This window comes from Chiloscyllium plagiosum, unplaced genomic scaffold, assembly GCF_037043375.1.
Source record: "Chiloscyllium plagiosum isolate Xiang-an unplaced genomic scaffold, Cpla_swu_hap1 HiC_scaffold_3, whole genome shotgun sequence".
In the NCBI taxonomy this organism is placed as follows: Eukaryota; Metazoa; Chordata; class Chondrichthyes; order Orectolobiformes; family Hemiscylliidae; genus Chiloscyllium; species Chiloscyllium plagiosum.
The window spans coordinates 11,210,454-11,237,703 of NW_028270141.1; the positions used below are offsets into that span (position 1 = coordinate 11,210,454).

Here is a 27,250-nt window from a genome sequence, read left to right on the forward strand (position 1 = left end):
AATAACCTTTTAAAACTACACTTTACTGTTCATTGAACTGGACTGTGGTATCTACAAATTAGTTGTATTTGTGTGTTTATCATCAAGGAGACTTCAAAAGGTAATTGTTCACCTTGGACCATGCGGCAAAAGTGAAAAGGGCTAGATGAGTGTAAATTTATTATTTCTGAAAAGGGAAGCACATGGTTGAAACCTTTAGCTTTGCACTCATTATGACAAGTATAACAATACCAAATTTCAAACCGCCTCAGTTATTAATGCTAGTGTGCTGGATGTGGATCTGTCAGAGGGATTTGACAAAGTGCGAATGTAAAGGATGCCACATTGTGAACAATAGAGTAGATTGAAAGAAATACAAGTAAAATGCTGCTTCACCTGGAAGGTGTGTTTGGAGCCTTGGACAATGAGGAGGGGGGAGGTGATTAAGCAAGTGTGACACCTCGTGCGATTGCCGTGAGGGATTGAGGAAGTGATAGAGGAGCATGCTGATTAGTTGGCCAGTTGACTTTGATTTAATTAGCATCGGTTGACTCTGCTGTCTCTATGGCAATCAGCACCCTTTTCTCCTGCAGTAAAAATTATTAAGGTCACTTGAAATTTGGTATTTTTACTTTTATCCTGATGAATGCATGACAAAGCTTCAGCAACACACAGCAGAAATTCTATACCACCAAGTGACTGTTCGTAATTTATGATTTTATATTCAAGTTGTCAGCACGGAAATAGAATATTGTAAATGCATTTTCCAGGTTGAGATGTTTGCATTTTCCAGCGTAATCAATACAAAAATACTGTCCAGAAACTGAAGTCAGAAAACATCTAAAATCCAAGCATGACACTGCTGCACAGCTTTCTTCATTCATCTCTAGCCTTAGCATATATTTACTGTGCACATTACTACCAGATGACTCTTAAAAAACCCAATTTGTGCATTAATGTCCTTCAGAGAAGGAAACCTGCAATCCTTACACAGTCTGGCATAAACTTGATTTCAGTCGTATGTTAAATGATTGACTTGTAATGTTCTCAGGACAAGTGATACACACACACACACACACACACACACACACACACACACGGCGCACACACACACACACACACACACACACCCGGCACACACACCTTAGAATCTGTACCTATCTCAGGAAGTATCTATCATCTTCTTAAAACTTCCCTTTCACAATTCAGCTAAAATTGCAAAGTTGCTGAATAGATTAAAGTCAATTGTCAGTGTCTTAACGAGCTGTAATTCTGAGTACATCAATGCCTGTGACTGTTGAGATGCTGATATCTTTCTGAGAGTTTATGAAATAATCTGTTCTGAAATAAATGAGGTATTACGAAAGGTTCTATTCAAACAGATGTACAATGCCTTCTAAAGAACTGAAAGCTAATTTGTATCACATTTAGTTTTTAATGGAGCAGAACTGAAAATTATGGTAATAAAGTCTCTATCATTAGAATTTGCAATTTGTTTCCCAGGCAATCAAGTCACGTAGATTGCCATCATTCTGACACTGACTTCATCTCTCATTGTCCTAGGTGGCATGGAATCTGGTGTCACACTTGCTGATGTCTGGTGTTACATGTCCCTTTTGGACAATTGGAACCTGGTTTCACGGATGACTGTCCCTCGGTGTCGACACAATAGCCTCGTGTATGATGGGAAAATTTACACACTGGGTGGTATTGGTGTCTCTGGGAATCTCAATCATGTTGAAAGGTAAAATCAAGATTCACAGAATTGTTGAGTGAAATTTACTGGAATGTAATCGGACAATAATTAATGCTGGACAAAATAATTTCTTTTTGACAGTGTACTGTACTTTTAAAATATGTAGCTATTTTAGAATACCTTGCTTCCTTTATTATTTCAATACAATATTAAAATGTATCTGAAGTCAATTGTCAACGTTTTGAATTGTTTAATTCTTATCATTTGAGGCAGTGCTATTATGGGAAGTTATATAAGTACATTAAAAGTGCTTATTTATCAATTAAGAGTTCATGTTACAGAACAATAGAGTCGTACAGCATGGAAGCAGACCCTTCGATCCAACTAGTCCATGCTGACCGTATTCCCAACTAAACTAGACCCACTGCCTGTGCTTGGCCCATATCCCTCCAAACATTTCTTATTCGTGAACTTACCCAAATGTCTTTTAAATGTTGGAACTGTACCCGAACCCATCACTTCCTCTGGAAATTCATTCCACACACAAACCATACTCTATGTAATAGAAAACTTGCCCTTCATGTCTTTTTAAAATCTTTCTCCTCTCACTTTAAAAGTATGCCCCTTCATCTTGAAAAGCCCCAGCATAAATTGAAATTTAAATCCCCGGCGCAGCAGGCTCTCTGAGTCATAAGGGAGAAAGTGAGGACTGCAGATGCTGGCAATCAGAGTCAAACAGTGCAGCACTGGAAAAGCACAGCAGGTCAGGCAGCATCCGAGGAGCAGGAGAGTCGATGTTTCGAGCATTAGGTTTTCATCAGGAATAACAGCAAAATCAAATCAATGCAACGTTAAAATGTATCTGAAGTTAATTGTCAACATCTTTGAATTGTTTAATTCTAGCATTTGAAGTAATGCATGTCTAGGAGAGTGTTAATAGCAGAGGTCCTTTGCATGTACTGCCCAAAACGTCACTCTCCTGTTCTTCAGATATTGCCTGACCCCGTGTGCTTCTCCAACACCGCGCTTTCTGAGTCATATGGTCTACTTCTGTATTTATGTCTTGAGTTTCACAGACTAGGAAAATACAGGTTCAATTATTTATTCTGTATGGTTCCTAATGACTTGTAATGAATGATAGAAATTAATTAAGAGGTCAGAGTTAATTCACATTCGAATTGTACTCGCCATATCCATTGGTTCAACAACTATCATCACTCTGAATCAAATTTATTTTTTCATTCAGTAACTAAAGATTCACGTGGGATAGTGTGGTTAATGTTTATATAAACTTGCAGGAAACATTGGTTTTCGCAGGAAAATTGTTGTGATATGGATCACTGCTTGAAAGGGAGTTGTAAGTAAATTCAAAAGCAGCATTCAAAAGAGAATTGAGGGAGGGGTTATGTAAATTAGGGCCCTGATGTCCCATTTGAAGTTATGCACTGACACCTAGAAGGATAATTTAACATTGTCATTCATAGTCACTGTCACTGCAACAACTCTATTTATTTTATCAGGAGTCATTACAAAGTTATGCTGATAAATTATGTTATTGAATAGGGGTTACACCATTCATTTTGACTTGAAGCTGACCATTGAAGTGAAGCAAGGGAAACAGTCATCAGGTCTGTACAGGAAACAGACAAGTTGACATCTCTTGCTTAGGTAGGCCCTGTAAACATTTAACGCTGTGTGACGTACAGGGGTTTGGAATGCAGGACACCTTTGCAGTGGGTGCAGTGGACTGTGCCTGCCACTCAGCTTGCTTGCTTTCTACATCCTGGCTACTGAACCGATACTGATAACTGCACCCAATGCTGCAGATGCTGTAGTTGTTGTTGTTGTTGTGCTACAATGGCTTGATATTTTTTGCAATCTTTTAGCAGTGTTTCAATATCATGATTTTTCTTTCCTTTGGAAAGTTTTAGTTACTATTTGAAGCTATAGCCAGCTCCATTATCTGCTCTGATAGCTCAGCCTCTGAAAAGTCACAGCCACTGCCCTTGTCACAGTACATACTGATGAACTGATCAATTCACTCTTGTGGCTATTGCTTGGTGGACATCAGCTGTAAACAGTGAATTTACTTGTACAAAAAGTTGATTCTCCAGCATTTGCATAGGTTAACAGGACCTCTTAGGTCCTCTTAAGACAGGTTAAAGTGTTAACTCAGTATGTCTGTTTATTTCTGAAGATCACCTTTATTTTCAAACCCTTACATATCCTGTTCTGCAATGGCTAAACCTGAAAAGCATTGATCCGTCCTTTATTTACAAATCCAAAACTCAGATAGGACATTGTTTGCCTTTTAATTTGTGCAAAGAAATCTGGCTGTTCCCAGTCAATTGCAAATGTTATTGGGAGATATTTTAGGAGCAGGACTGGAACGCCACTCCATTTGGAGGTTCAGCAAGTAGTTGCCGAACGTCTTTTCCTTGTTTGAAAATTATTCCCTCTGATGATTTCAGCTGTGTTTCAAACTGTTTTTGGATCGAGTATTTGTTTGTTGTGTGGGAATGCTGTCCAAAGTTGCCTTGGGCAACACTACAGTTGTGACTCCATGCAGTGTTTTCTTCAGCACCATGGTGGGTCCAGCCCGGGATTCCAACAGGGCGTCGGGGTCAGGCCCTCGAGCCTAGAACCATGAAATGGACTACGTGGACTTTGTCTTAAATTCTCTTTATTTAAAAAAATTCTTTATGGTACAGGAGAGTTATTCTGAACTTTGATTTCTTTACTTTTCTAATTTCTTACTATGATTTTGTACTTTTTGAAGGTCTGTAATGCTGGACTTTTCATTTTTTTCATGTGACTTGTAAACCTTTCACTGTACTCATGTGAGTACATGCGACAACAAAGCTAATTCTAATTCAATAAAGCTTCTTCATCCCCATGTAACCAAGGGGCAGCTTGTAGATGAGAATGTCCCTGGGAGGATGAATAAGCATGTTTCTGGGGAAAGAACTGAGTTTGGGATTTATGACTGGCACAATGACTTCCTTCTGTCCTGTCAGATTCTATGGTGTTATGAGGTAGGCTGTCAACTTGGGGATGTATCTGGTGTGAAAAAGATCTACTAAGGCATTATATACTCAGGTCTATGGAAAGTAAAGACTCTATGAATGAAGCTACTCTTCCTGAGATTGGTAGCGACTGCTTTATATAATCCTCTCTATGCCCTCTGTTAACTTTTCCATTAACCCAGTTACTTAAATTTGTTTAATAAACACACTAAAATAGTGCATAGTGGAATTGTGTACAAATGTAGGAAATATAGTTTCTCCTAGTGGGAGAAGTTGTCTGGAAATCAAATCCCCACTATTCGATAAAGCTGTCACGAAAGTGTGAATGTCTCATTCAATCACCAACAGTCAGAAACAAAATCTGACATTGTCGGAAAAACACAGCAGGACTGGCACATCTGTGAAGAGAAAGCAGCGTTAACATTTAGAATCCAGTGACTCTTCTTCAGACCAATAATTGTCAACTATTTCTCTTTATTAAAAAAAACCCTTATTACAGGTGAACATGTTTTCCATATACATGATAAACTGGTTGTCAACTAAGATCCTATCTGAATTAGACTGTGTCCCATTTTGTCCCAAATATACACACATTCATGTGAGGATAGGACAGACATACGCAATGCTGCAGAGCTATTATGGACAGGGGAAAGGATAGATAAAAAGTACAGAAAATAAATAACCCCTCTGTAGGTCAAGGGGGGCATTCAGTCCAGCTGATTTCTCACAATGCCTCTGAATTCCTGTTAATGAAATTCTGATTGCTGACAGTCATGGGATAATAGAACGTTGTCAGACTAGATTTCAGATTCAGTTGAGAAACAATTGCGAGTCCTGACATTTGAAACTTGATCAGTTTTTTTTTAATGAACTTCTTCACTGAGAGAAATATAACGAGTGCTGCTTTCAGCTCTAAGCTTTGACTGTTACCGGCTGAGAGACCGGGAGCACTTGTTGGCTTTACAAATGTTGAACAGCAACAGCCAAGAGATTGTAGTTGTACAGTATGCTGAAAAAAAACACCCAACATTTCAGTCCAAAGACTGTTGCTAGGCGATAGCAGCATAGATTGCTTTGGGTATTCAGGTCGGTTTGCTCAACAGTTAAAACATTAAAAGTCCATCTTTGTCTGTCTCTATAATCTTTGTTGGACATAGCTTTCTAAAGTCACTTGTTTTTTTTAAACAGCATTTAATCTTTTGACTTTCCAGTTATAAACAATTACGCGATAAATCCTTTGCAACCCAATAATGTTCATATTCCAATTCATTCAAAAAGCTATACATTCTCAACAATATTACCCAAATTCATTGCATGCATTCATAGCTGTACAATAAGGATTGTTGCTAATTGGTATACCCTGCTTGCTTTCCAGCAGATATTCTTCGTTGAAATCTAATAAAACAGCAAAAGCTCTGATCATTAAAAATGTTGAATTTGTAATAATAGGGTGCTTTATTCAACCAGTATTGACTAAGACTAGTTCTGAATAAACAGCTAGACTCCGTATCCATGGAATTGTTTTCCGCGGTTTCAGTTACCAGCGGTTTACCATGACTCAAACATATTATAGGGAACCTTCCAGAACCAGGAACAAGGAGGCTGCCAGGGAGGTAAATTTCCCATCGAAATGAATGGGTTCACTCCTAAACTTGGTTTCGGGCTTCTGTGTTAGTTCTTGGTACTCATCCCCCGCGGGTACGTGGGGGACTACTGTAGTTTATTATTTCAGATGACCATGCTACATGATACATTAACACTTAAAATCATTGGGCGTACTCTTATCTTTGACTTAACTGCTCTTAAAAAGTACGCCAGCTTTTAAACCTGCATTGTAACATATATACCTGCATAAATATTGCTCATAATTGCTCTTAATCCCAGGACTTGAGTGGAATTTCCACCTTGGCATAGGCAAGAATCGGGATGCAAATTGTCTTGGAAATTGCACTCTTTGTTTAGTATGCATTGAGTTTCTGATACTTAATCAACTGCCCTTGGATTTGAGGATGACATCATGTGACTGAACAGGTTATTTCTCTGCTGATTGATTTTGTATTCATTCATGGGATGTGAGTGCGGTTGGCTAGGCCAGCATTCATTGCCCAGAGGGTAATTAAGAGTTAACCAGGAGTTACATGTAGGCCAGACCAGGAAAGGATAGCAGTTTCCTTCCCAAAAGGATATTAGTGAACCAGATGAGCTTTTCTGAAAATTGACATTTTTTATCCAAAAATGGTCATCATTAATCTTTTAAATCTGGATTTTTATTGAATCTGGTGTGATTTAAGCCTATTTCCTGAGAACATTACATTGGTCTCTGGATTTATCGTCTACTGATAATACCGCGAGGCCATTGTGCCCTCCTTTGGGTCGGTGGCCCATGAGATGCTTGCATTTGAATAGCAGGAATTGCTGGCATTCCTTTCCCTGCTGCTACACTCTGTCATTATTAAGATGTTGTGGTTCAAAGTCAAAAGTGTGGTGCTGGAAAAGCACAGCAGGGCAGGTAGCACCCGAGGAGCAGGAGAATCGACATTTCAGGCATATGCCCAAAACATCGATTCTCAAGCTCCTCGGATGCAGCCTGACCTGCTGTGGTTTCCCAGCACCACACTTGTGACTCTGATCTGCAGTCCTCACTTTCTACCTGTTGCGGTTCAAAGTATAATACGGTTTGGTGGACAAGTTGTCACCATTGTTGTTCAAATAGTGACAACCCGTGACCTGCTGAATCACAATCACAAACATAAAATCGTCCATGTACCAGCCCATACAGGCAGTGTAGTAGAACAATGTTCCTCTATTCACAGTATTAGAAGTAGAAACTTTTAGTTTTATTATTACAGTAAAAATATGTTTATTACAGAAAAATAATTTTTAATAAATGTCTGGACCACAACGTGTGGGTATTCTGATTTTAAGGCACTAAAATTAATTTTATGAAACTATGCAGAACTTTCATTAGTTCCTTTAGTTTCTTACCTAATTGAATCATTTTTAATATTTAAAAATTTCAAAACCAGGCTATATCAAAGCATTCATTTGAAGAGTTGCTGCAAAGAAATCATGAATGAGCTCAAATGACAGAAACATAGTGTGGTGATCAATTTCATCTGGGCTATTAGTCAGTTTGTGGATACTGGGAGGTGGATTCCTAGCATGGTAATTTTAAGTCAGTATTAAGGATTTCAGGGACTTGGCTTAGTTCATAGAATCCCTACAGCATGGAAATGGGCCATTTGGCCCATCGAGTCATCAGATTCCTGTTCTTGTGATTGTCATCAGGTTTCTGCGTTTGCACAAAGTCTACTAAACTCATCAGATGGAGTTAATTTTATTAATTGACAATCTAATTCCCCTTTGAACTATGTGATTTTGACAGAGAAACACATGTTAGAGAAATGTACTGGACCAAAATGTAACAAATCTCTATGACTTGATGGCCTGTAACCTTGCGTTTTAAAAGACCTAACTGCAGAGACAGTGATTATGAGTTTCTAAGATTTCCCAGTTTGTAGAAAATTACAGCCGATTGGAAGTTCATAGATTCCCTGCAGTGTGAAAGCAGGCCATTCAACCCACACCACCATTCTGAAAAGCACCCCGCACAGATCCATCCCCCTTCCCTCTTCCTGTAACCCTACATTCCCCATGGCCAATCCACCTAGCATGCACATTTTTGGACTGTGGGAGAAAACTGGAGCACCCGGAGGAAACCCACAACAACAGGGAGAACATGCAAACTCCGCGCAGTCACCCAAGATTGTAGCTAGTCAGCTAGATAAAGGGGAAGGTAATGGGGGGAGTGGGGAGGTGTAATGCAGTGGGTGTAATTTACTTGGATTTCCAAAAGGCTTTCAGTAAGATGCCACAGAAAAGGTTAACACACAAGATAAGGGTTCATGGATATGGCGGTAATGTACTAGCACAGAAAGCGGATTAGTTACGGGAAATGAAGCAGAGAATAAGGGTAAGTGGGGCAGTTTTATGTTGACGGGCTGTACCTAAGAGTGCTTCAAGAATTTGTGTTAGTGCTTCAGCTATTTACAGTCTATATCAAGATTAATATATCAAGTTTGTTCATGATACAAAACTGGATAAGAACACAAGCTGTGAGGAGGACACAAAGAACCTGCAGAGAACTCGAGACCAGTTAAATGAATGGGCAACAGAGTGACAAGTATTGTATAATGCGGGAAGCATGAGTTTATTTACTCATGCAAATTGAAAGGCAAAATTTTTGAAGGGTCTGCAGCTTGTAAATGTTGATGTTCAGAGTGACTTGGATATAAGAACAAATGTTTTGCAGATAAAGCAAACAATTAGAAAGGCAAATGAGCTGTTTGCCTTTGTTGCAATAAGACTTGGAGTAAAGAATAAGGAAATCATAGCTGAAGTTTACTGGGCTTTGGTGAGGAATGCTTTGTGCAGTTTTAGTCCCCTAATTTACAGAAGGACAGACTTGCATTGGAGGTAATTACAGCAAAGGTTCTATAGATTGGCACTGGGGTGACAGCATTGTCTTATGATCAGAGGTGAGTAAATTGATCTATATTCCCTGGAGTTTAGAAAAATGAGAGTTGATTTCATTGAAGCAGACACATTCTGAAAGGGTTTGATTTCATTGAAGCAGACACAGAATTCATTTCCCGAACTGGGGAATCTAGAATACGGCACAAGGGTATGTTCATTTAAGACTGAAATGGGGATTGAATGTCTTTCAAAATGTTTATCCCAGAAGACTGTGAATCTTCTATTGCTATCAGTATTTTAGGTGAGAGAAAACTCTTTGATGTCTGAGGGAATCAAAGGATATGGGGAGTGGTCAGGTGAGCAGCCATGACCATGTTGGATGGAGTAACAATTGCGAGTTGTATGATCTGCTTCTGCTATCTCACAAAATCCAACCTTTTCTTCCTTCCTTCTGTGGCTGGCTTGACATTGAATTCATTCCCTTTCATTCAGCTCCCTTGCCAGGCCTGCCACTGTTTATTTCTTAATCCTTTCATATCTTTGGTGAGAGAGTCTGCTTGTGTGCGATTGGTTATTAAGGTGATAGTTACCCTCCCTGTACCACGATCACCTCTATATTCCAACAACTTTAGGGGCACGTAATGTTTCCTATTCTAAATGTATACTGTATGATGAATTTTCAGATGACTTTTTTAGATTGATTAGATTAGAATAGATTCCCTACAGTGTGGAAACAGGCTCTTTGGCCCAACAAGTCCACACCGACCCTCTGAAGAGCAACCCACCCAGACCCATTCCCCTACATTTACCCCTAACACTACGGGCAATTTAGCATCCACCTAACCTGCACATCTTTGGACGGTGGGAGGAAACCGGAGCACCTGAAGGAAATCCACGCAGACACTGGGAGAATGTACAAACTCCACACAGACAGTTGCCCAAGGCAGGAATTGAACCCAGGTCCCTGGCACATGAGGCAGCAGTGCTAACCACTGAGCCACCGTGTCCCCCTGCTTTATTAATGATCATTCATTGTTTCATTATAATTTGTCCACCACAGTGCCTATTATCTTGTCTTGTCAGGAATTACTGTGCTGTCTTGCGTGTTTTGAAATTCTCTATGCACTTTATGCTGCCCAAGTATGACTGTACTCTCGTGTAGTCTGTATGTTCATACAGTACCTTGGTCCTGGAGGAACACTGTGTTGTTTTCATTGTGCCAGTTGTATATGGTGTAAAGGACAAATACAATTACTCTACTCTAGTCTATTATTTCTGGCCCACAGAAAATACCACAAAGATGTATCGAAATTTGAGCTAAATTGTTTTTCGGCTGTATAAATGAATTGTGTACAGTATGTTCACTGAAAAGGCATTATACCCTTGAATCTTTGACCCCAGTGACAGACAGGTGCACAGGACTTACTGTCAGATATCTCTTTGCAAGTAGACGCTTCTTAAGAAAGTTATTTATTATTCCAAATTAGTTCAGTTTGCTGATATTAAAAGCACAGGGTCATTGGTCTTGTCAGATCCGAGTGGTCTAGTACCTAATGGACGGTTTCCAGACACAAGAAGCACATTAGTGTTTTTTCAAGGGCCTCTCCCAACATCAAAGATTTCGCTGTGAGCATTTAGTAGAAGATCAGAGGAGTTGTCTCCTAGTCATTATTTATCTCGTAATTGGCATTAATATTTTGGAACAAAAACAATCCCATTGCTGTTTGTGGGACCTTGACATGTATAATTGGCTGTTGTAGCTTTATGCATTCCAAACATATCATTTCAAGGATATTTCTTTAACTGTATAACAATTTGGATTGTCCAATGCTTATGAAAGATGCTGTGTAGATCTAAGTTTCTTTTTCAAAAATGTCTCCTTTCTTTCCTGCAATCTAAACAAATGCAAGGAAAAATGCAAGAGTGCTTCAAAGCATATCTACACATCTAATGAGTGCGCAGTCCCCAGCTTTTAACCTAGAGTCATAGAGATGTACAGCATGGAAACAGACCCTTCAGTCCAACCTGTCCATGCCAACCAGATATCCCAACCCAATCTAGTTCCACCTGCCAGCACCCGGCCCATATCCCTCCAAACCCTTCCTATTCATATACCTATCCAAATGCCTCTTAAATGTTGCAATTGTACCAGCCTCCACCACTTCTTCTGGCAGCTCATTCCATACATGTACCACCCTCTGCGTGAAAAGGTTACCCCTTAGGTCTCTTTTATATCTTTTCCCTCTCACCCTAAACCTATGCCCTCTAGTTCTGGACTCCCCCACCCCAGGGAAAAGACTTTGTCTATTTATCCTATCCATGCCCCTCATAATTTTGTAAACCTCTATAAGGTCACCCCTCAGTCTCTGACGCTCCAGGGAAAACAGGCCCAGCCTGTTCAGCCTCTCCCTATAGCTCAAATCCTCCAACCCTGGCAACATCCTTGTAAATCTTTTCTGAATCCTTTCAAGTTTCACAACATCTTTCCAATAGGAAGGAGACCAGAATTGCATGCAATATTCCAACACTGGCCTAACCAATGTCCTGTACAGTCGCAACATGACCTCCCAACTCCTGTACTCAATACTCTGACCAATGAAAGAAAGCATACCAAACACCTTCTTCACTATCCTATCTACCTGCAACTCCACTTTCAAGGAGCTATGAACCTGCACTCCAAGGTCTCTTTGTTCAGCAACACTCCCTAGGACCTTACCATTAAGTGTCTGAGTCCTGCTAAGATTTGCTTTCCCAAAATGCAGCACCTCGCACTTATCTGAATTAAACTCGATCTGCCACTTCTCAGCCCATTGGCCCATCTGGTCAAGATCCTGTTGTAATCTGAAGTAACCCTCTTCGCTGTTCACTACACCTCCAATTTTAGTGTCATCTGCAAACTTACTAACTGTACCTCTTATGCTCACATCCAAATCATTTATGTAAATGACAAAAAGTAGAGGGCCCAGCACCGATCCTTGTGGCACTCCACTGGTCACAGGCCTCCAGTCTGAAAAACAACCCTCCACCACCACCCTCTGTCTTCTATCTTTGAGCCAGTTCTGTATCCAAATGGCTAGTTCTCCCTGTATTCCATGAGATCTAACCTTGCTAATCAATCTCCCATGGGGAACCTTGTTGAATGCCTTACTGAAGTCCATATAGATCACATCTACTGCTCTGCCCTCATCAGTCTTCTTTGTTACTTCTTCAAAAAACTCAGTCAAGTTTGTGAGACATGATTTCCCATGCACAAAGCCATGTTGACTATCCCTAATCAGTCCTTGCCTTTCCAAATACATGTACATCCTGTCCCTCAGGATTCCCTCCAACAACTTGCCCACCACTGAGGTCAGGCTCACAGGTCTATAGTTCCCTGGCTTGTCTTTACCGCCCTTCTTAAACAGTGGCACCACATTTGCCAACCTTCAGTCTTCCGGCACCTCACCTGTGACTATCGATGATACAAATATCTCAGCAAGAGGCCCAGCAATCACTTCTCTAGCTTCCCACAGAGTTCTCGGGTACACCTGATCAGGTCCTGGGGATTTATCCACCTTTAACCATTTCAAGGCATCCAGCATTTCCTCCTCTGTAATCTGGACATTTTGCAAGATGTCACCATCTATTTCCCTGCAGTCTATATCTTCCATATCCTTTTCCACAGTAAATACTGATGCAAAATATTCATTTGGTATCTCCCCCATTTTCTGTGGCTCCACACAAAGGCCACCTTGCTGATTTTTGAGGGGCCCTATTCTCTCCCTAGTTACTCTTAATATATTTGTAAAAACCCTTTGGATTCTCCTTAATTCTATTTTCCAAAGCTATCTCATGTCCCCGTTTTGCCCTCCTGATTCCCCTCTTAAGTGTACACCTACTTCCTTTATACTCTTCTAAGGATTCACTCGATCTATCCTGTCTATACCTGACATATGCTTCCTTCTCTTTCTTAACCAAACCCTCAATTTTTTTAGTCATCCAGCATTCCCTATGGCTACCAGCCTTCCCTTTCACCCTGACAGGAATATACTTTCTCTGGATTCTTGTTCTCTCATTTCTGAAGGCTTCCCATTTTCCAGCCGTCCCTTTACCTGCGAACATCTGCCTCCAATCAGCTTTCGAAAGTTCTTGCCTAATACTGTCAAAATTGGCCTTTCTCCAATTTAAAACTTCAACTTTTAGATCTGGTCTATCCTTTTCCATTCTATTTTAAAACTAATAGAATTATGGTCGCTGGCACCAAAGTGCTCCCCCACTGACACCTCAGTCACCTGCCCTGCCTTATTTCCCAAGAGTAAGTCAAGTTTTGCACCTTCTCTCGTTGGTACATCCACAGACTGAATCAGAAAATTGTCTTGTACACACTTAAGAAATTCCTCTCCATCTAAACCTTTAACACTATGGCAGTCCCAGTCGATGTTTGGAAAGTTAAAATCCCCGACCATAACCACCCTATTATTCCTACAGATAGCTGAGATCTCCTTACAAGTTTGTTTCTCAATTTCCCTCTGACTATTGGGGGGGTCTATAATACAATCCCAATAAGGTTATCATCCCTTTCTTATTTCTCAGTTCCACCCAAATATCCTCCCTGGATGTATTTCTGGAAATATCCTCCCATAGCACAGCTGTAATGCTATCCCTTATCAAGAACGCCACTTCCCTCCTCTCTTGCCTCCCTTTCTATCCTTCCTGTAGCATTTGTATCCTGGAACATTAAGCTGTCAGTCCTGCCCATGCTTGAGCCATGTTTCTGTAATTGCTATAATATCCCAGTCCTATGTTCCTAACCATGCCCGGAGTTCATCTGCCTTCCCTGTTAGGCCCCTTGCATTGAAATAAATGCAGTTTAATTTATTAGTCCTACCTTGTCCCTGCCTGCCCTGACTGTTTGACTCACTTCTGTTCTCAGCTGTACCCGTCTCAGATCGATCTCTTTCCTCACTATCTCCCTGGGTCCCACCCCCCCCCCCCACCTTACTAGTTTAAATCCTCCCGAGCAGTTCTAGCAAATTTCCCTGCCAGTATATTAGTCCCCTTCCAATTTAGGTGCAATCTGTCCTTCTTGAACAGGTCACTTCTACCCCAAAAGAGATTATAATGATCCAAAAATGAGAATCCCTCTCCCATACACCAGCTCCTCAGCCATGCGTTCATCTGCTCTACCCTCCTATTCCTGCCCTCACCAGCTCGTAGCACTGGGAGTAATCCAGATATTACTACCCTTAAGGACCTCCTTTTTAAATTTCTGCCGTCGGTTATGAATGCTATGTGGAGTACAGTCTAACGTCATTTAAGCAGATTCATCTTTCATGCCTGAGTAGATTCCTATCTTGGAATTGCAGTGCTGTTAATTTGTTGAAGAGAATGAATAAGCTCTGTGCCCTGGCAGAATAGGCAATTTCCCAACAATAATAAGTCTCTGTGCCCTATCCTGTAGCCAAATTTCCCTCTAAAACATTTGTCCACACGTTACTGCCTAGCAGCCTGTGAAGACAGGCGTGCAGTTTGTTGGTGGTTATGAATGCTATGTGGAGTACAGTCTACATTTGCAGAATGTTATGGCAACTAAGGATATATATTTTCAAGGATTACAGCAGCTTGCACTGCTGAATGATATTACAAATTCTTCAATTTGTCACGAATAGTGAAGTCTTAGAAAGCTTTTCTTTGCTTTTATTTTTAAAATGTTGACATTGAATTCATAGAACCCAATGAAGGGTCATTGACCGCCTCAACAGCCCACTGAGCATTATCCAACATATTAACTTCATTTCAGAATTCCAGGATTGGCAGTATTTTGCTGTTGATCCACATTTCCAAGTTATGTATTGTCATTGTGGGAATGAATTGTTTATTTAAGATGACAATTTCAGATGGATTATTTTGTTGTCTCGGCGATTGTTAGCATATGAAGGTGTCAGGAATCCAATTATACGTGAGCAATGAACTGCAGAACAGCTTTCTGATGGATCCTTTTTAAAGACTTGGTCACGGAACAGAATGATGGTTGCAGCTGCACCATTATTTTTCCATCTACCACATTAGCCAGTTTAAAACATGCATCATTGTAGCTAAATTAGTTTAAGGTCATCATTGTGAGATTTAATTAAAGAATTGACCACGGGGGTGTGCAATGAATAAATCATTGATGAAGTTTTATTTTGTTTTATGTTGCAAATTCAGCAACTCACATAACAGAATAAATCTGGCCGCATTCCAAATTGCTTTTGAGAACACATGACTGAGCTAATAGATAGTGAAAATATAATGTTTCCAATATTTTCAAAAGAATAAACATTGGCTATATCCATCAATCCTTCAAACATTGACGACATGCCATGTTTCATTTCTTTGCGATATTGAAGTACACTGCACGCAATAAAAGTAATCTATTAATGACATATCACTTTCTCATCTATTTTAATCTATCCATCTAATGTCTTTCTTGCATCAGTGATTTCAAATATTTAGCTATATTTAGACACCAGTTCATTCAACCAAACTCAAGCCTCAAAAGAGTCACATGGTTGCAAATATCTAATTCATGCATTTTAAAATATGACTTTTGGTTTTAGGCGTAAAGCTTTTAACTTGGATATTGAAGTGCTAAATGTTAGATAAGTGGACAAAAGCAGACGTAAGAAACTGATAAGCAACTCTAATGTTGCAATCCAACTCTGGGCCACATAAGGAAATAATGGGACTGGTGATCCATAGCTTTGTCAAAGAATTACATTTTTAGGGGTGCATTACAGGAGGAGAGAGATTTAGAGAGCACTTTCCAGTGCTTAGCATTGAGAGGACACTCCTTCCACAGAGAAGGTTCACTACACTAACACCTGGAAAACTTGGGGAAACAACCATAGCTAACAGGAAGATGTAATGATGGTATCAAAGTTTTATGTGGAATTGCACAGGGCTGTTCAGGCCTATTATACCCCTGTTGACTCTTTTAAAATCGTGATTCAATTAATCCCACTCTCATGATCTTTTCCCATAGCCCATAGTTGTCTTTATTTTCAGATGTATACCTATCGCCTTTAGTGCATTCCAGATCATAAACTGGTAAAAGAAATTCTCCCACTCTTCCTGCATGTTCTTTAGCCAACTATCTTAAACTGGTTTCCTTGAGTTAAAAAGCCTCCTGCCAGTAGGAACAGTTTCTCCTTATCTACTCAAAATCCCTCATAATTTTGAATACATCTATTAAATCTCCCCTTAATCTTCTCTGCTGAGTACAAACTCAGTTTCTCTAGTCTCTTTGCAAAGATAGTTTCCATTTTAAGAGTGGACAGGAAAAACCTGGAAAAGGACCGGCAAACCTTTCACGGAAAACGTTCTTGGAAGTGAAATTTTCAAGTACAGTAAAGAATGGCTTTTGGATAAATTAATGAATTGGAAAGGTTTGAAGGGATATGGACAAAGCACAGGCAAGTGGGACTAGTTTATTCTGGGGACATGGTTGGTGTGGATTGGTTTCCATGCTGTATTAATCTGTGACTATGACTTTAATGTGAAAAATAATAGCCATATTACTGATGTAAAAGTAGTAAAAATGTTCATTCATGATTTTCTTTCAATGCATATTTGGGAAAGTTCTCTTTGATTGCATATTTTAACAAGACAAATATGAAAATATTCACAATGTAGGATTAATTAGACAACAGTAAGTAAACAAAGAACGACAATGTCACTGAAGTTAGTCTGGTGCATTGTATTATCTGATCTTGGTTGTGATAAACTTGTACTCTAATAGCACTTGTGCTGCTAGGCTGTCACCTTTGAAAGTGCTGTTTCAATTCAGTTCTGGTTAAGAACATAAGAAATAGGAACAGGAGTTGACCATATCTCCCCTCAACACTGCATTGCCATTCAGTAAACAAAGTTTTGGTGTTTACCCCATCAAGCTTCTTGATAAAACATCATGCAGAGGAAAAGAATTTGCACTTGTGACTTCAAGCTTTTTTATGTCTGCAATTTACCAACTGTAAAGACTCGCTGACAATTTTGGTTAAAATTGATAAATTATATGTCAAATAATTTGTTAGATGTTTGTGTTCAGACCTGTGTAGAAGTGTTATTTTCCCCAGACACTACTGCAGGCACCTTGTGGTATTTTCCGCTTTTACCAACATGTGGTACAAGGTGAGGATTGTTTGAAGCAGTTTGCTGCCTTAAGTCATTCTTGGCTTTGTGATTAGGGGTAGAGTGTCTGCAGAAAAGATATGTACTTAGATAACAAGGTTTATTGCAAGATAACACTAAAGTATAACTACATATGGCCAGGTATAATAACATGGTATTCAGGAGCTAGTACTTATACAATCTGCCTTCTCTAAGAGCAAATGGAGTGACCTTTGTCTTGACCCACAAATTGTGTGTAACACCAATAGAGTGGGTGGAGCCAATGTAACATGAACATTAACCACTTAAGAACCAAACCGAACAGAATGATTTCAGTGATTGAAGTTATTCCACATAGACACTCTATTCCACTGCTTCTCACCAGCCCGTAAAACTGTGCTCTTCCGAAAGGTTTGCAAATGGTGACAGAAGTGCACACAGTTTTCCAGTGTGGTCTAACAAATATTCATAACATGTTTAGCACAACTATCTACTTTTTAACTCTATCCCACTGTGAATACAATCTAGTGTTTGGTTTATTTCTTTCACAACCTTGGTAACCTGTGGCACAACTTTTTGTCATCATTGTATTTGTATTTGAAGAATCCTTTCATTTGTCCACCCATTCAGCTGACCTCCCAGTTCTTTCCAGCAAGATCTTCCCACCACACATTTATCGTTGTTGCACTTTATTAACTTGGTGTTCCCACCATGTTTGCTCCAGTGATCTCAGTGAAGAGTGCCAGATGGCCTAGATCTGTGCTACCCAATGAGCTGTGCAAATACCACAATGAGTTCTCAGCCTTACCCAGTGGTGCTCATCAGTTGGCAGCTACGAGGGTGGAATATAATTTATCCTAATGCATTAATGGAAACTGTCTTTCCCTCCAAACTGCCTGATTGTAATTAGGAGATCCAGGGGCCTTGCCTATTTTGACTTGTGATGGTGGGCAAGATGGGTGCCTCCAGGGGTCCCAACCAGATTTTGCAACAATTGGACAATTAACTGCCTGCCAAAGGGACTCCTGTCTCATTGGGGAAATCATTGGACTAGCGATGACTCCAGTCTCACCAGTGCCATTGGGACCAGGAGTGCCATTGGGCCCGTGTGGGCGGCACGGTGGCACAGTGGTTAGCACTGCTGCCTCACAGCGCCAGAGACCCGGGTTCAATTCCCGCCTCAGGCGACCGACTGTGTGGAGTTTGCACATTCTCCCCGTGTCTGCGTGGGTTTCCTCCGGGTGCTCCGGTTTACTCCCACAGTCCAAAAATGTGCAGGTTAGGTGAATTGGCCATGCTAAATTGCCTGTAGTGTTAGGTGCAGGGGTAAATGTAGGGGAATGGGTCTGGGTGGGTGCGCTTTGGCGGGTCAGTGTGGACTTGTTGGGCCGAAGGGCCTGTTTCCACACTGTAAGTAATCTAATCTAATCTGATCTATATCAGGCACACCCCAGCAAAGATTGGGCATTGTTTTGTAAGGGCAAGTGTTCTATCTGCTGCTAGGGAGACCAATCCATGGGCTTCAGAAGATCTAATCAGGCAGCTTTCCCTCCAGAGCCCAGATAGAGATTGCTTGACAGTCCCGGAAGGGGGGGGTGGGGGGCACTAATTGATCGCTTAAAGGTTCAATGGCCACAGGATGTGGAAATAACTTCACCTTCTCTGCTGCCAGGAGGATTCTGTCGTATTGAAAAGACCCCCCACACTGCCATCTTCATTGCTGATTCTATACCTTCTCACCACACTTCGCAAGTCACTTCTCAATGGCCCCTTGTGAAACTGATTATCATTCAAAAACTAATCTTAGAAATAGAGTAAAGACATAGAATATAGAAATCCAGTAGAGACAAAGAGTCCTCAACCCCTCCACATTTGATGAGGCCTTCATCCCCAGGATCATTCTTGTAAACCTCCTCTGGACCCCCTCGAAGGCCAGCACATCCTTCCTTAGATGCGGGGCTCAAAACAGCTCACAAAATTCCAAATACAGTCTAACCAGAGTCTTATACAGACTCATTAGTGCATAAAGTCATAGAGTCGCTTTGCTCTTATATTCTAACTCTTTTGGAATGAATGTTAATATTGCATTTGCTTTCCTAACTGCCAACTAAACCTGCATATTAACCTTAAGAGAATCCTGAACTAGGACCCCCACATACCTTTTTGATTGAGATTTCTGAAGCCTTTCCTCATTTAGAATATAATCTACATCTCTACCGAATTAGTTTCCCATGTTGTATTCCATCTGCCACTTATTTGGCCAGTTGTCTACATGTCCAAGTCCTTCTGCAGCCTCCCCGCTTCCTCAACACTACTGGACCTGCTACCCATCTTTGTGTCTTCTGCAAACTTAGCAACAATGTCCTCAGTTCCTTCATCCAGATAGATAATATATAACATGAATAGAGATGCCTGGATAGACTGGACATGGAGAAGATGCTTCCACTGGTAGAAGAGACTAGGACCAAAGGGTAAAGTCTCAGATGAAGAGATGACTCTTTAAAACTGAAGTGAGGAGGAATTTCTTCAGTTATCGGGTGGTTAAACTGTGGAACTCTTAGTCACAGGAGGCTGTGGAGGCCAGGTCTTTGAGAATTTAGCATAAAGATAGACAGGTTCTTGATTAATAAGGGAATCAAAGGTTATCAGGAGAATGGGATTGAGAAACATATCAGCCATGATCAAATGGTGGAGCAGATCCGATGGGCTGAATGGCCCAAATCTTCTGCTATATCATATGGTCTTGAAGAAAATGTTGAGTTCAAAACTTGGAACTGAGTGCTGAGCACTGGTGTAAGATGTTAGACTTCAGTCATAGAGTAATGGTGATTTTCTGATGATTTACTCCATTATAGAACAGACAAAACAGAACAGATATAGTCATAGAGTCATAGAGATGTACAGCACGGAAACAGACCCTTTGGTCCGACTCATCCATGCCGACTAGATATCCCAATCCAATCTAGTCCCACCTGCCAGCACCCGGCCCATATCTCTCTAAACACTTCCCATTCATCTACCCATCCAGATGTCTTTTAAATGTTGTAATTGTACCAGCCTCCATCACTTCCTCTGGCAGCCCCTTAGATCTCTTTTATATCTTTCTCCTCTCACCCTAAACTTGCGCCCTCTAGTTTTGGACTCCCCCGCCCCAGGGGAAATATCTCGTCTATTTATCCTATCCATGCCACTCATGATTTTATAAACCTATATAAGGTCACCCCCCCCCCCCACAACCTCCGACGCTCCAGGTAAGACAGCCCCAGCCTATTCAACCTCTCCCAAAAGGTCAAATCCTCTAACCCTGGATTACTCCATGTCCCAGAATAGCTAAAAGTGGTGGCAAGTAGCCATCAAGGACAAAAAAATAAGGTGAAGCAACACAAATCTAAAATCCTTCAGTGTAATGTGTTAATAAGTACTGTATATTAGCATCATACAGACATTCAGGATGTAATTGGCTGTTACAGGCACAGTTGTTCAATTGAATTGCTTTTCTTTGAGTGGCAAAATTGATGTTATTTATTGTGTAATAGCAGCATACACTCAGCATTTATAGAAAAGTAGCTGTCAAATCACTGCAGGTAGTGGTTAATGATGCTTGAAAATTCTACTCTTCCAGGTATGACACAATTACCAACCAGTGGGAAACAGTGTCTCCACTTCCCAAAGCTGTGCACTCTGCGGCCGCAACTGTATGCGGTGGCAAAATCTATGTGTTCGGTGGCGTGAATGAGGCAGGACGGGCAGCTGGAGTTTTACAATCCTATGTCCTTCAAACAAACACATGGACTTTCATTGAATCACCTATGATAGGTAAAGTAAAAATTTCTGCACAAGGGCCTCTGCAAAGGTGCCCAAATATTGCGTCAGTTAAGAGGTGCAAACATTATAGCAGAGAAAAAGCACCAGAATCTACATTTCCCCTATTAGATTTGCAGGTTATAAGCAACTCCTTCACTTGAATGACATGGCTGTGAAATTCTATGTCTGTTCTCACCACCATTTTTAAAAAATCAACGGTACAACTTTATGGGGCTCAGTGTTTTGGAATTTTAGTGCGTTGTATTTCTGCTGGAATTACAACCCTCATGGAATTTCAAGGCCATTTATCTTTCTGTTAAATCAGACCAGAAAACAGATGAAAAGTTGGTGTATCATTATGCTTCTGGTTTGCATAAGAAATCACTCATTCATTCCTACTCTGTCCGATGGCAAACGTCCATGGGCTCATTGTCAATTGATGCATCATCTTGAGCCATTTTCTTTTAGTCGATACAACACAAAGCAAAGCTAAACAGGGAAGAATAACTGTGCCAAAAAAATTTAAAACATTGTGAGTAAGAGGAGGATTTTGTGCAGCCACTAGTTCTTGTTCAGACACCTTGATTTTTTTCCCCACTATGTAAAATATTTAAATATTGTATTCAGAGAGACATTCTCTAGAATCTGTGAGAGCAGAGAATGGAACAAATTCTTACATTTCAGAAATCATTGAACTAGATTAAGGGCAGCCAATAACTTTTATAATAAGTGGTAAGAAAGCAAGGCATAGTATTGCATCAATGTTTCATATGAACCCCAATGAGATTTAGCTGGCTAATTATTATCCCTTATCGTCCTTTTCAATCACAAGTGGCATTTCAGCTTCATGGGTTTTGGTTACCTGCTGAAACAGCAGAATACAGAGATAGAATTATACAAAAGAACTACATTATTATTTAAATAATCCTTGATTATTATGCAAATGACTTATTTACATTCTCTGAATGTTAATCAATGTTAATTTATTGATTGTGTAAATTTGAAAGCAGAACGAGGATGAAAGCAGAAAGACAGAGTGGAAATTGAAGAATGAGTTATTTAGGTCACAATCATGTTCATCTCCAAGTTGCTGCTCTCTGCTCAGCTCCTACCTTCATGGTGTATATGAATCTATGGCTTTCCATGCTAGCTTCCCACTAACAATCATCATTCAGAAACATAGTGATTAGAGCTGCATTATTAGTTTCAGTAATGAATGAATGAATGATTTATTGTCACATGTGTTTTACAGTGAGAAGTACAATAAATAAATAAACCTCCAGGTACAAATATTGTTCTCCATAACTGTACTAACCAGATAAAGATATGGGAACTGTCAGAAAACGCTAGCAGTGTGATTTAATTGCAGGAAAAGATAAGAGATGAAGTTCATTTGGCTTTTTTTGTTTAATCAAGCAAGCTACTTTTTGAGGTGTATGTCACACATCTGAGTGCACTGCTGAAGACTGAGGGGTTTTTAAATCCATCTCATCACCCCTTCTCCAATTTTCTGTCCTTTGCTCATAGGTTAACTGTGAGCCACATTCCCTAGCCGAAGGACTCTTCCGATGTTCCTTTCACCTTGCAGTCTCTAACTGAAAATGTTTCCCTTCAGGAACACCTTTTGGAAATGGAGATAGATGGAATCAAACCACATATGAAATACACATTTATTTCACATTAAGTCAGCGCAGTTTATCGCATAAATATTGTAACACACCTTGCACTCTCTGAATTCTCAGCAATAGAAATGTTTTGTTGTGGCAGGGTGAAATGCGTGTACTGAAATTCTTCCTCAAACACACAAATGTCCACAAGTATTTCTTATTTGAAAGTATCCAAAATTAGATCCCTTAGTTTTGTGTATAACATATGATTAACTACAATTAAAATTACGCATGTACTATCGAAATTATTAACTGACATTAAAATACATGCACAGGCCAGAGCAGACATATGGAATATATAAGAGGATTAAATTAATGATTAGGAGCTAATGATAAGTCTCACTGATTTTATGCATGTATGATCCCAGAGGGCCGAGTTGGGCCAGAAACTGGAGTGTAAGTCGTCTGGACAAGGTGTAGTTGGGTTGTATGAGATAAGGACGCAGTCATTTTAATAGTTGTTAGGAGTTGCACTATGCATTTGATGGTCTAACATTTCACGAGTAATTATTTTACTTAATTGCATAGGAACCATCCAAAGTCTGAGAGTTCCAGGTGTAGTGGAATTCCTTTTTAATTTCAAAAATATACTTTATTCATAAAAAACTCTTTACGGATAGTCACAAATGCATTTTGGTTCTGTACAGTAGCATATCAAGGAGACACACAAGCACTGGATTCTGATTGTAATCCAAACAAATATCTCTCATTTGAACAAGGCTATCCCAGGCTGTCTGTCCCACCACACACTGTCCTTGAAGCAGCTGAGGGAGGGGGTGATTGAGACTGCCACACATCTCCTTCTGGAATGTGCCTTTGCAAAGGAAGTCTAAAGAGAGATGTTTTTCTCAAGGTTTATTCCGAACAGCTCTGTGATGCAGGACTCTCTGCTCTACGGTCTGTTCCCCCAGGACTCACACTGAGACAAACATCAACTGCACCAGGAGGACCATCAACTCGGTGAAAGACGCTGTTTGGTCTGCCCGAAATTTGTTGGTCTTCCAGGTATAGTGGAATTGCCCAATGGAATCTTCAGCTTTTCGGGTGATTACTTTGGAGTGTGCTATGATCTGAATTCTGCAGGATCTTCGTGTGTGATTCCCATTTACAGTGCAGGAATGACTGACTGACTGATCAGCAGAAAATCTGTGCAACTATATTTTTCTTCATTCTTCTGAAGTTACCACATCGATCAATTTCCTGGGAGCATGTCATGCACAGGCAAGCCAACTTGACTTTGTCCTGTTTGACTCACACTAGGAGGTAAAGCATAACCAATAGTGATGCTGCACTTCCTGCTCTGTCTGTGCTTCTCCTGCAGCTGCCACCATTTTTAAAGGGGCTTACCTTCCATTAGGCAGGAAAAGTTCAGCTTCAGACCCAGCTGGTGCCTTTGAATGTGCAGATCTGTTAATTCAGGTCCTGCAACTTGCAAAGAATCCTGCTTAGAATTTTACTCAGAAATGAATTGCTGTCTTTTTTTATGCCACCCGCCCTTTCCACCACCCCTATCGCCTCCCTCCATCAACCTGCAGCAAAATATTCCTCCAATGCAAAACAGAATCGGGTATAAAACAGACCACCACAGATCTGTTGTGCCCATTTTGGTATACACCCAATGATTAATTTTGCCCCATTATCATTTCAGTATTCACTATTTATTTTGTTGATTCTGACATTTTGCAGCATGCTCCCACTGCAATAATAATTGCGGCATATGTGAAAATGTCCAAGGTGGAAGCAGAGCCATGCATCAAAATATCCTGGAAAGAATCTTCCGCTCTCAGATGCTCTGCTCATTATATCAAGATAATATCTCAGAATTAAGTGTATCTGAATTAAAAAGAAATGACGTGACACAATTCCACGTGAAATAAATTTATTTCAAGTGATTTATTTTGTTCAATCAACAGATAACAAGTACGCCCCTGCAGTGACGCTCAATGGTTTTGTCTTTATTCTCGGAGGTGCCTATGCCAGAGCTACGACCATCTATGACCCTGATAAAGGCAATATCAAAGCAGGCTCAAACATGAATCACTCGAGACAATTCTGCAGGTACGAATAATCAGGCAAAGTAGCACTATTTCAACTCCTTAACTGTGCAAAGCTATTCAACTGGAAATTTGAAAGTTCTGTTTTGTTACGTTAAGTATTCTCCTCAATGTTTTAGTTTAAATACTGTATTTGTCGTCAATCCTGAAAAAACGTTTTACTTTGCACCTATTAAAATTCTACACCATAATTAACATTCACTTCAAGCTCAAATTGAAGAGAAATTGCTGGCCGAGTATTCGGGATTTTCGGCTGATTTCAAACAACTTCCAGCACCCGGTCTTGGCTTCTATCTCAAAACTAGCTGCCCTCAAAAACTTCACTTACACTGATCCTCAGGAAGACTGAAGAACTGACACAACTGATTCTTTTTACTGCAAAAAATATGTTTTAACATTTAAAAAAAATCTTTATATACACAGTTGCTGAAGCAGTTCAGTACAGGGTTTGCACGTGAAAAACAAACAAATATTGGAATTTGGCTTTCCTTGCAGTTACAGAAATCACAAGGGATTCCTTACTTATACAGGGCTAAATTTACATATATTGGAGGCACTGGAGGATCTGATAACTAATGGACCACCATTGGACTGACAAAGGCCTTAAATGGTCGTCCACAATTGATTGTTAAAAAATTTCAAAATATACTTTATTCATAAAAAAAGTTTTGTCACAAACACAGTCCTTTCTGTATGTAGCATATGAGGAAACAAGAAAACATTGGAGTTTGACTCTGTCCAATAAACCAACTAAAGGCATCTCTTCCTTGAACGAGACTATGTTTACCTACTTTTGAGGCACTGGGACAGTCCCATTTACCTTCAGCAGAGAGACCTCAGACAGTGGTCTTTCCTCATTGTGCCTTGGCAGCAGCTGCCCCAAGCTTTAGTGCATCTCTCAGCACGTAGTCCTGGACCTTGGAACGTGCCAGTCTGCAACACTGGGTCAGGGTCAGCTGCTTCTTCTAGAAAATCAACACAATTGATAGAACCAAAACCTTCAGCTGGGGGAAATAAAAGGCCAACAGAATCCAGTTGCAACCTTCAGACATCATTCTGCTGCCACATTAAGATGAGGCTGACAGTAGCTAAATGCCTTTCTTAAATGGAATATTGTCAGGGTTTCGTATGCAAATATCACATGCATAGAAAAATGGGTGCTAATACAATGCCAGTATTTAGCATCTGAATTTCTTGCAGAGCTTTTCAGATGACTTTTCTTTATGAGTGAGCACTGAACTAATTTGTATGCGAAGTAGTATCAGACTTGTATACAGTATTGAGCCTTCCTTCTCTAGCATCCAGTGTGGATCAGAGACAGATTGCTCCTCCAAAAAAGGTAATGACACTATGGATTCAAGAGCTTTGTTCAGGGGGGTCTAAGAGTGTGGTGCTGGAAAAAGCACAGCCGGTCAGACAGCATCAGAGGAGCCGAAGAATTGACGTTTGGGGCATAAGCTGTTCATCAGGAATGAGGGGATAGCCCAAGGGGGCTGAGAGATAAATGGGAGGGGGAGGGGGGGTGGAGCTGAGGTGAAGGTAGCTGGGAATGCGAAAGTTAGATAAAGTTGGGGGTGAAGGTGATAGGTCCGAGAGGAGGGTAGAACGGATGGGTGGGAAGGAAGATGGACAGGTCAAGAGGGCAGTGTGGAGATGGAAGATTGGATCTAGGATAAGGTGGGGGATGGGAAATGGAGAAACTGGTGAAATCCACATTGATCCCATGTGATTGAAGGGTCCCATAGCTCTTGGATGCTGCCTGACTGGCTGTGCCTTTCCAGCACCACACTCTTCGACTTTGATCTCCAGCATCTGCAGTGTTCACTTTCTCCTCCTCCATTCAAGGGGTGTCTGTCTTTAACAGACAGATTGTTTTAAATCAAGAAAGGTCTTCAATGTTCTTTGAAAGATCAACAGTAATTTTTAATCAACAGAAATTGTAGAAAGCTCTATCTCTATTTCACTTAGTAAAAGTGAGGTTATCTCCTATCTGTAAAATGGAAAAAACCACAAGCAAAGCCATTTTTATAGTCGCTGAAGATGTTCCATTTGCCTTTCTGCAGAGCTAACATCAACTACATTATTAGCAGAGGGCAGGGTGACTCCTCTCATCTTTTATTACAATTGTTCAATCCCATATCCAATATCTCAGTCAAATTTCAGTCCAAACCTCAGACCACGTTAAAGACAGATCCCTAACAAAAATAGAAACATGATTGAGCTGCAACGTTGATGCATGACTACAGTAAATCTCTCAGATCCACTTTTGATTTTCTCTGATAGTCAAGTCTCATCGACAGGAGACTGGGAAATGGGAGTGGGCCATCCCTTGGGAGCCTCATATTGGAAATGAGGTGTTCATTGAGGCATTGCTCACAAGTAGTTTTGAGTTTGTTTACATGTACGACCTCTGTTTGACTT

General features: G+C 40.4%; 1 protein-coding gene across 8 annotated transcripts in view; it reads left to right on the plus strand.

The window, feature by feature from the left end:
• The window catches only part of klhl29 (kelch-like family member 29), a 399,100-nt gene that overhangs the window by 330,701 nt on the left and 41,149 nt on the right, over positions 1 to 27,250 (plus strand). For all 8 annotated transcript variants that reach the window (XM_043676918.2, XM_087977403.1, XM_087977393.1 and 5 more), the window contains 3 exons: positions 1,543 to 1,723; positions 20,927 to 21,120; positions 24,689 to 24,833. In XM_043676918.2, coding sequence (XP_043532853.1) covers positions 1,543 to 1,723; positions 20,927 to 21,120; positions 24,689 to 24,833 — 520 coding nt within the window. The remainder of the gene's footprint in view (positions 1 to 1,542; positions 1,724 to 20,926; positions 21,121 to 24,688; positions 24,834 to 27,250) is intronic.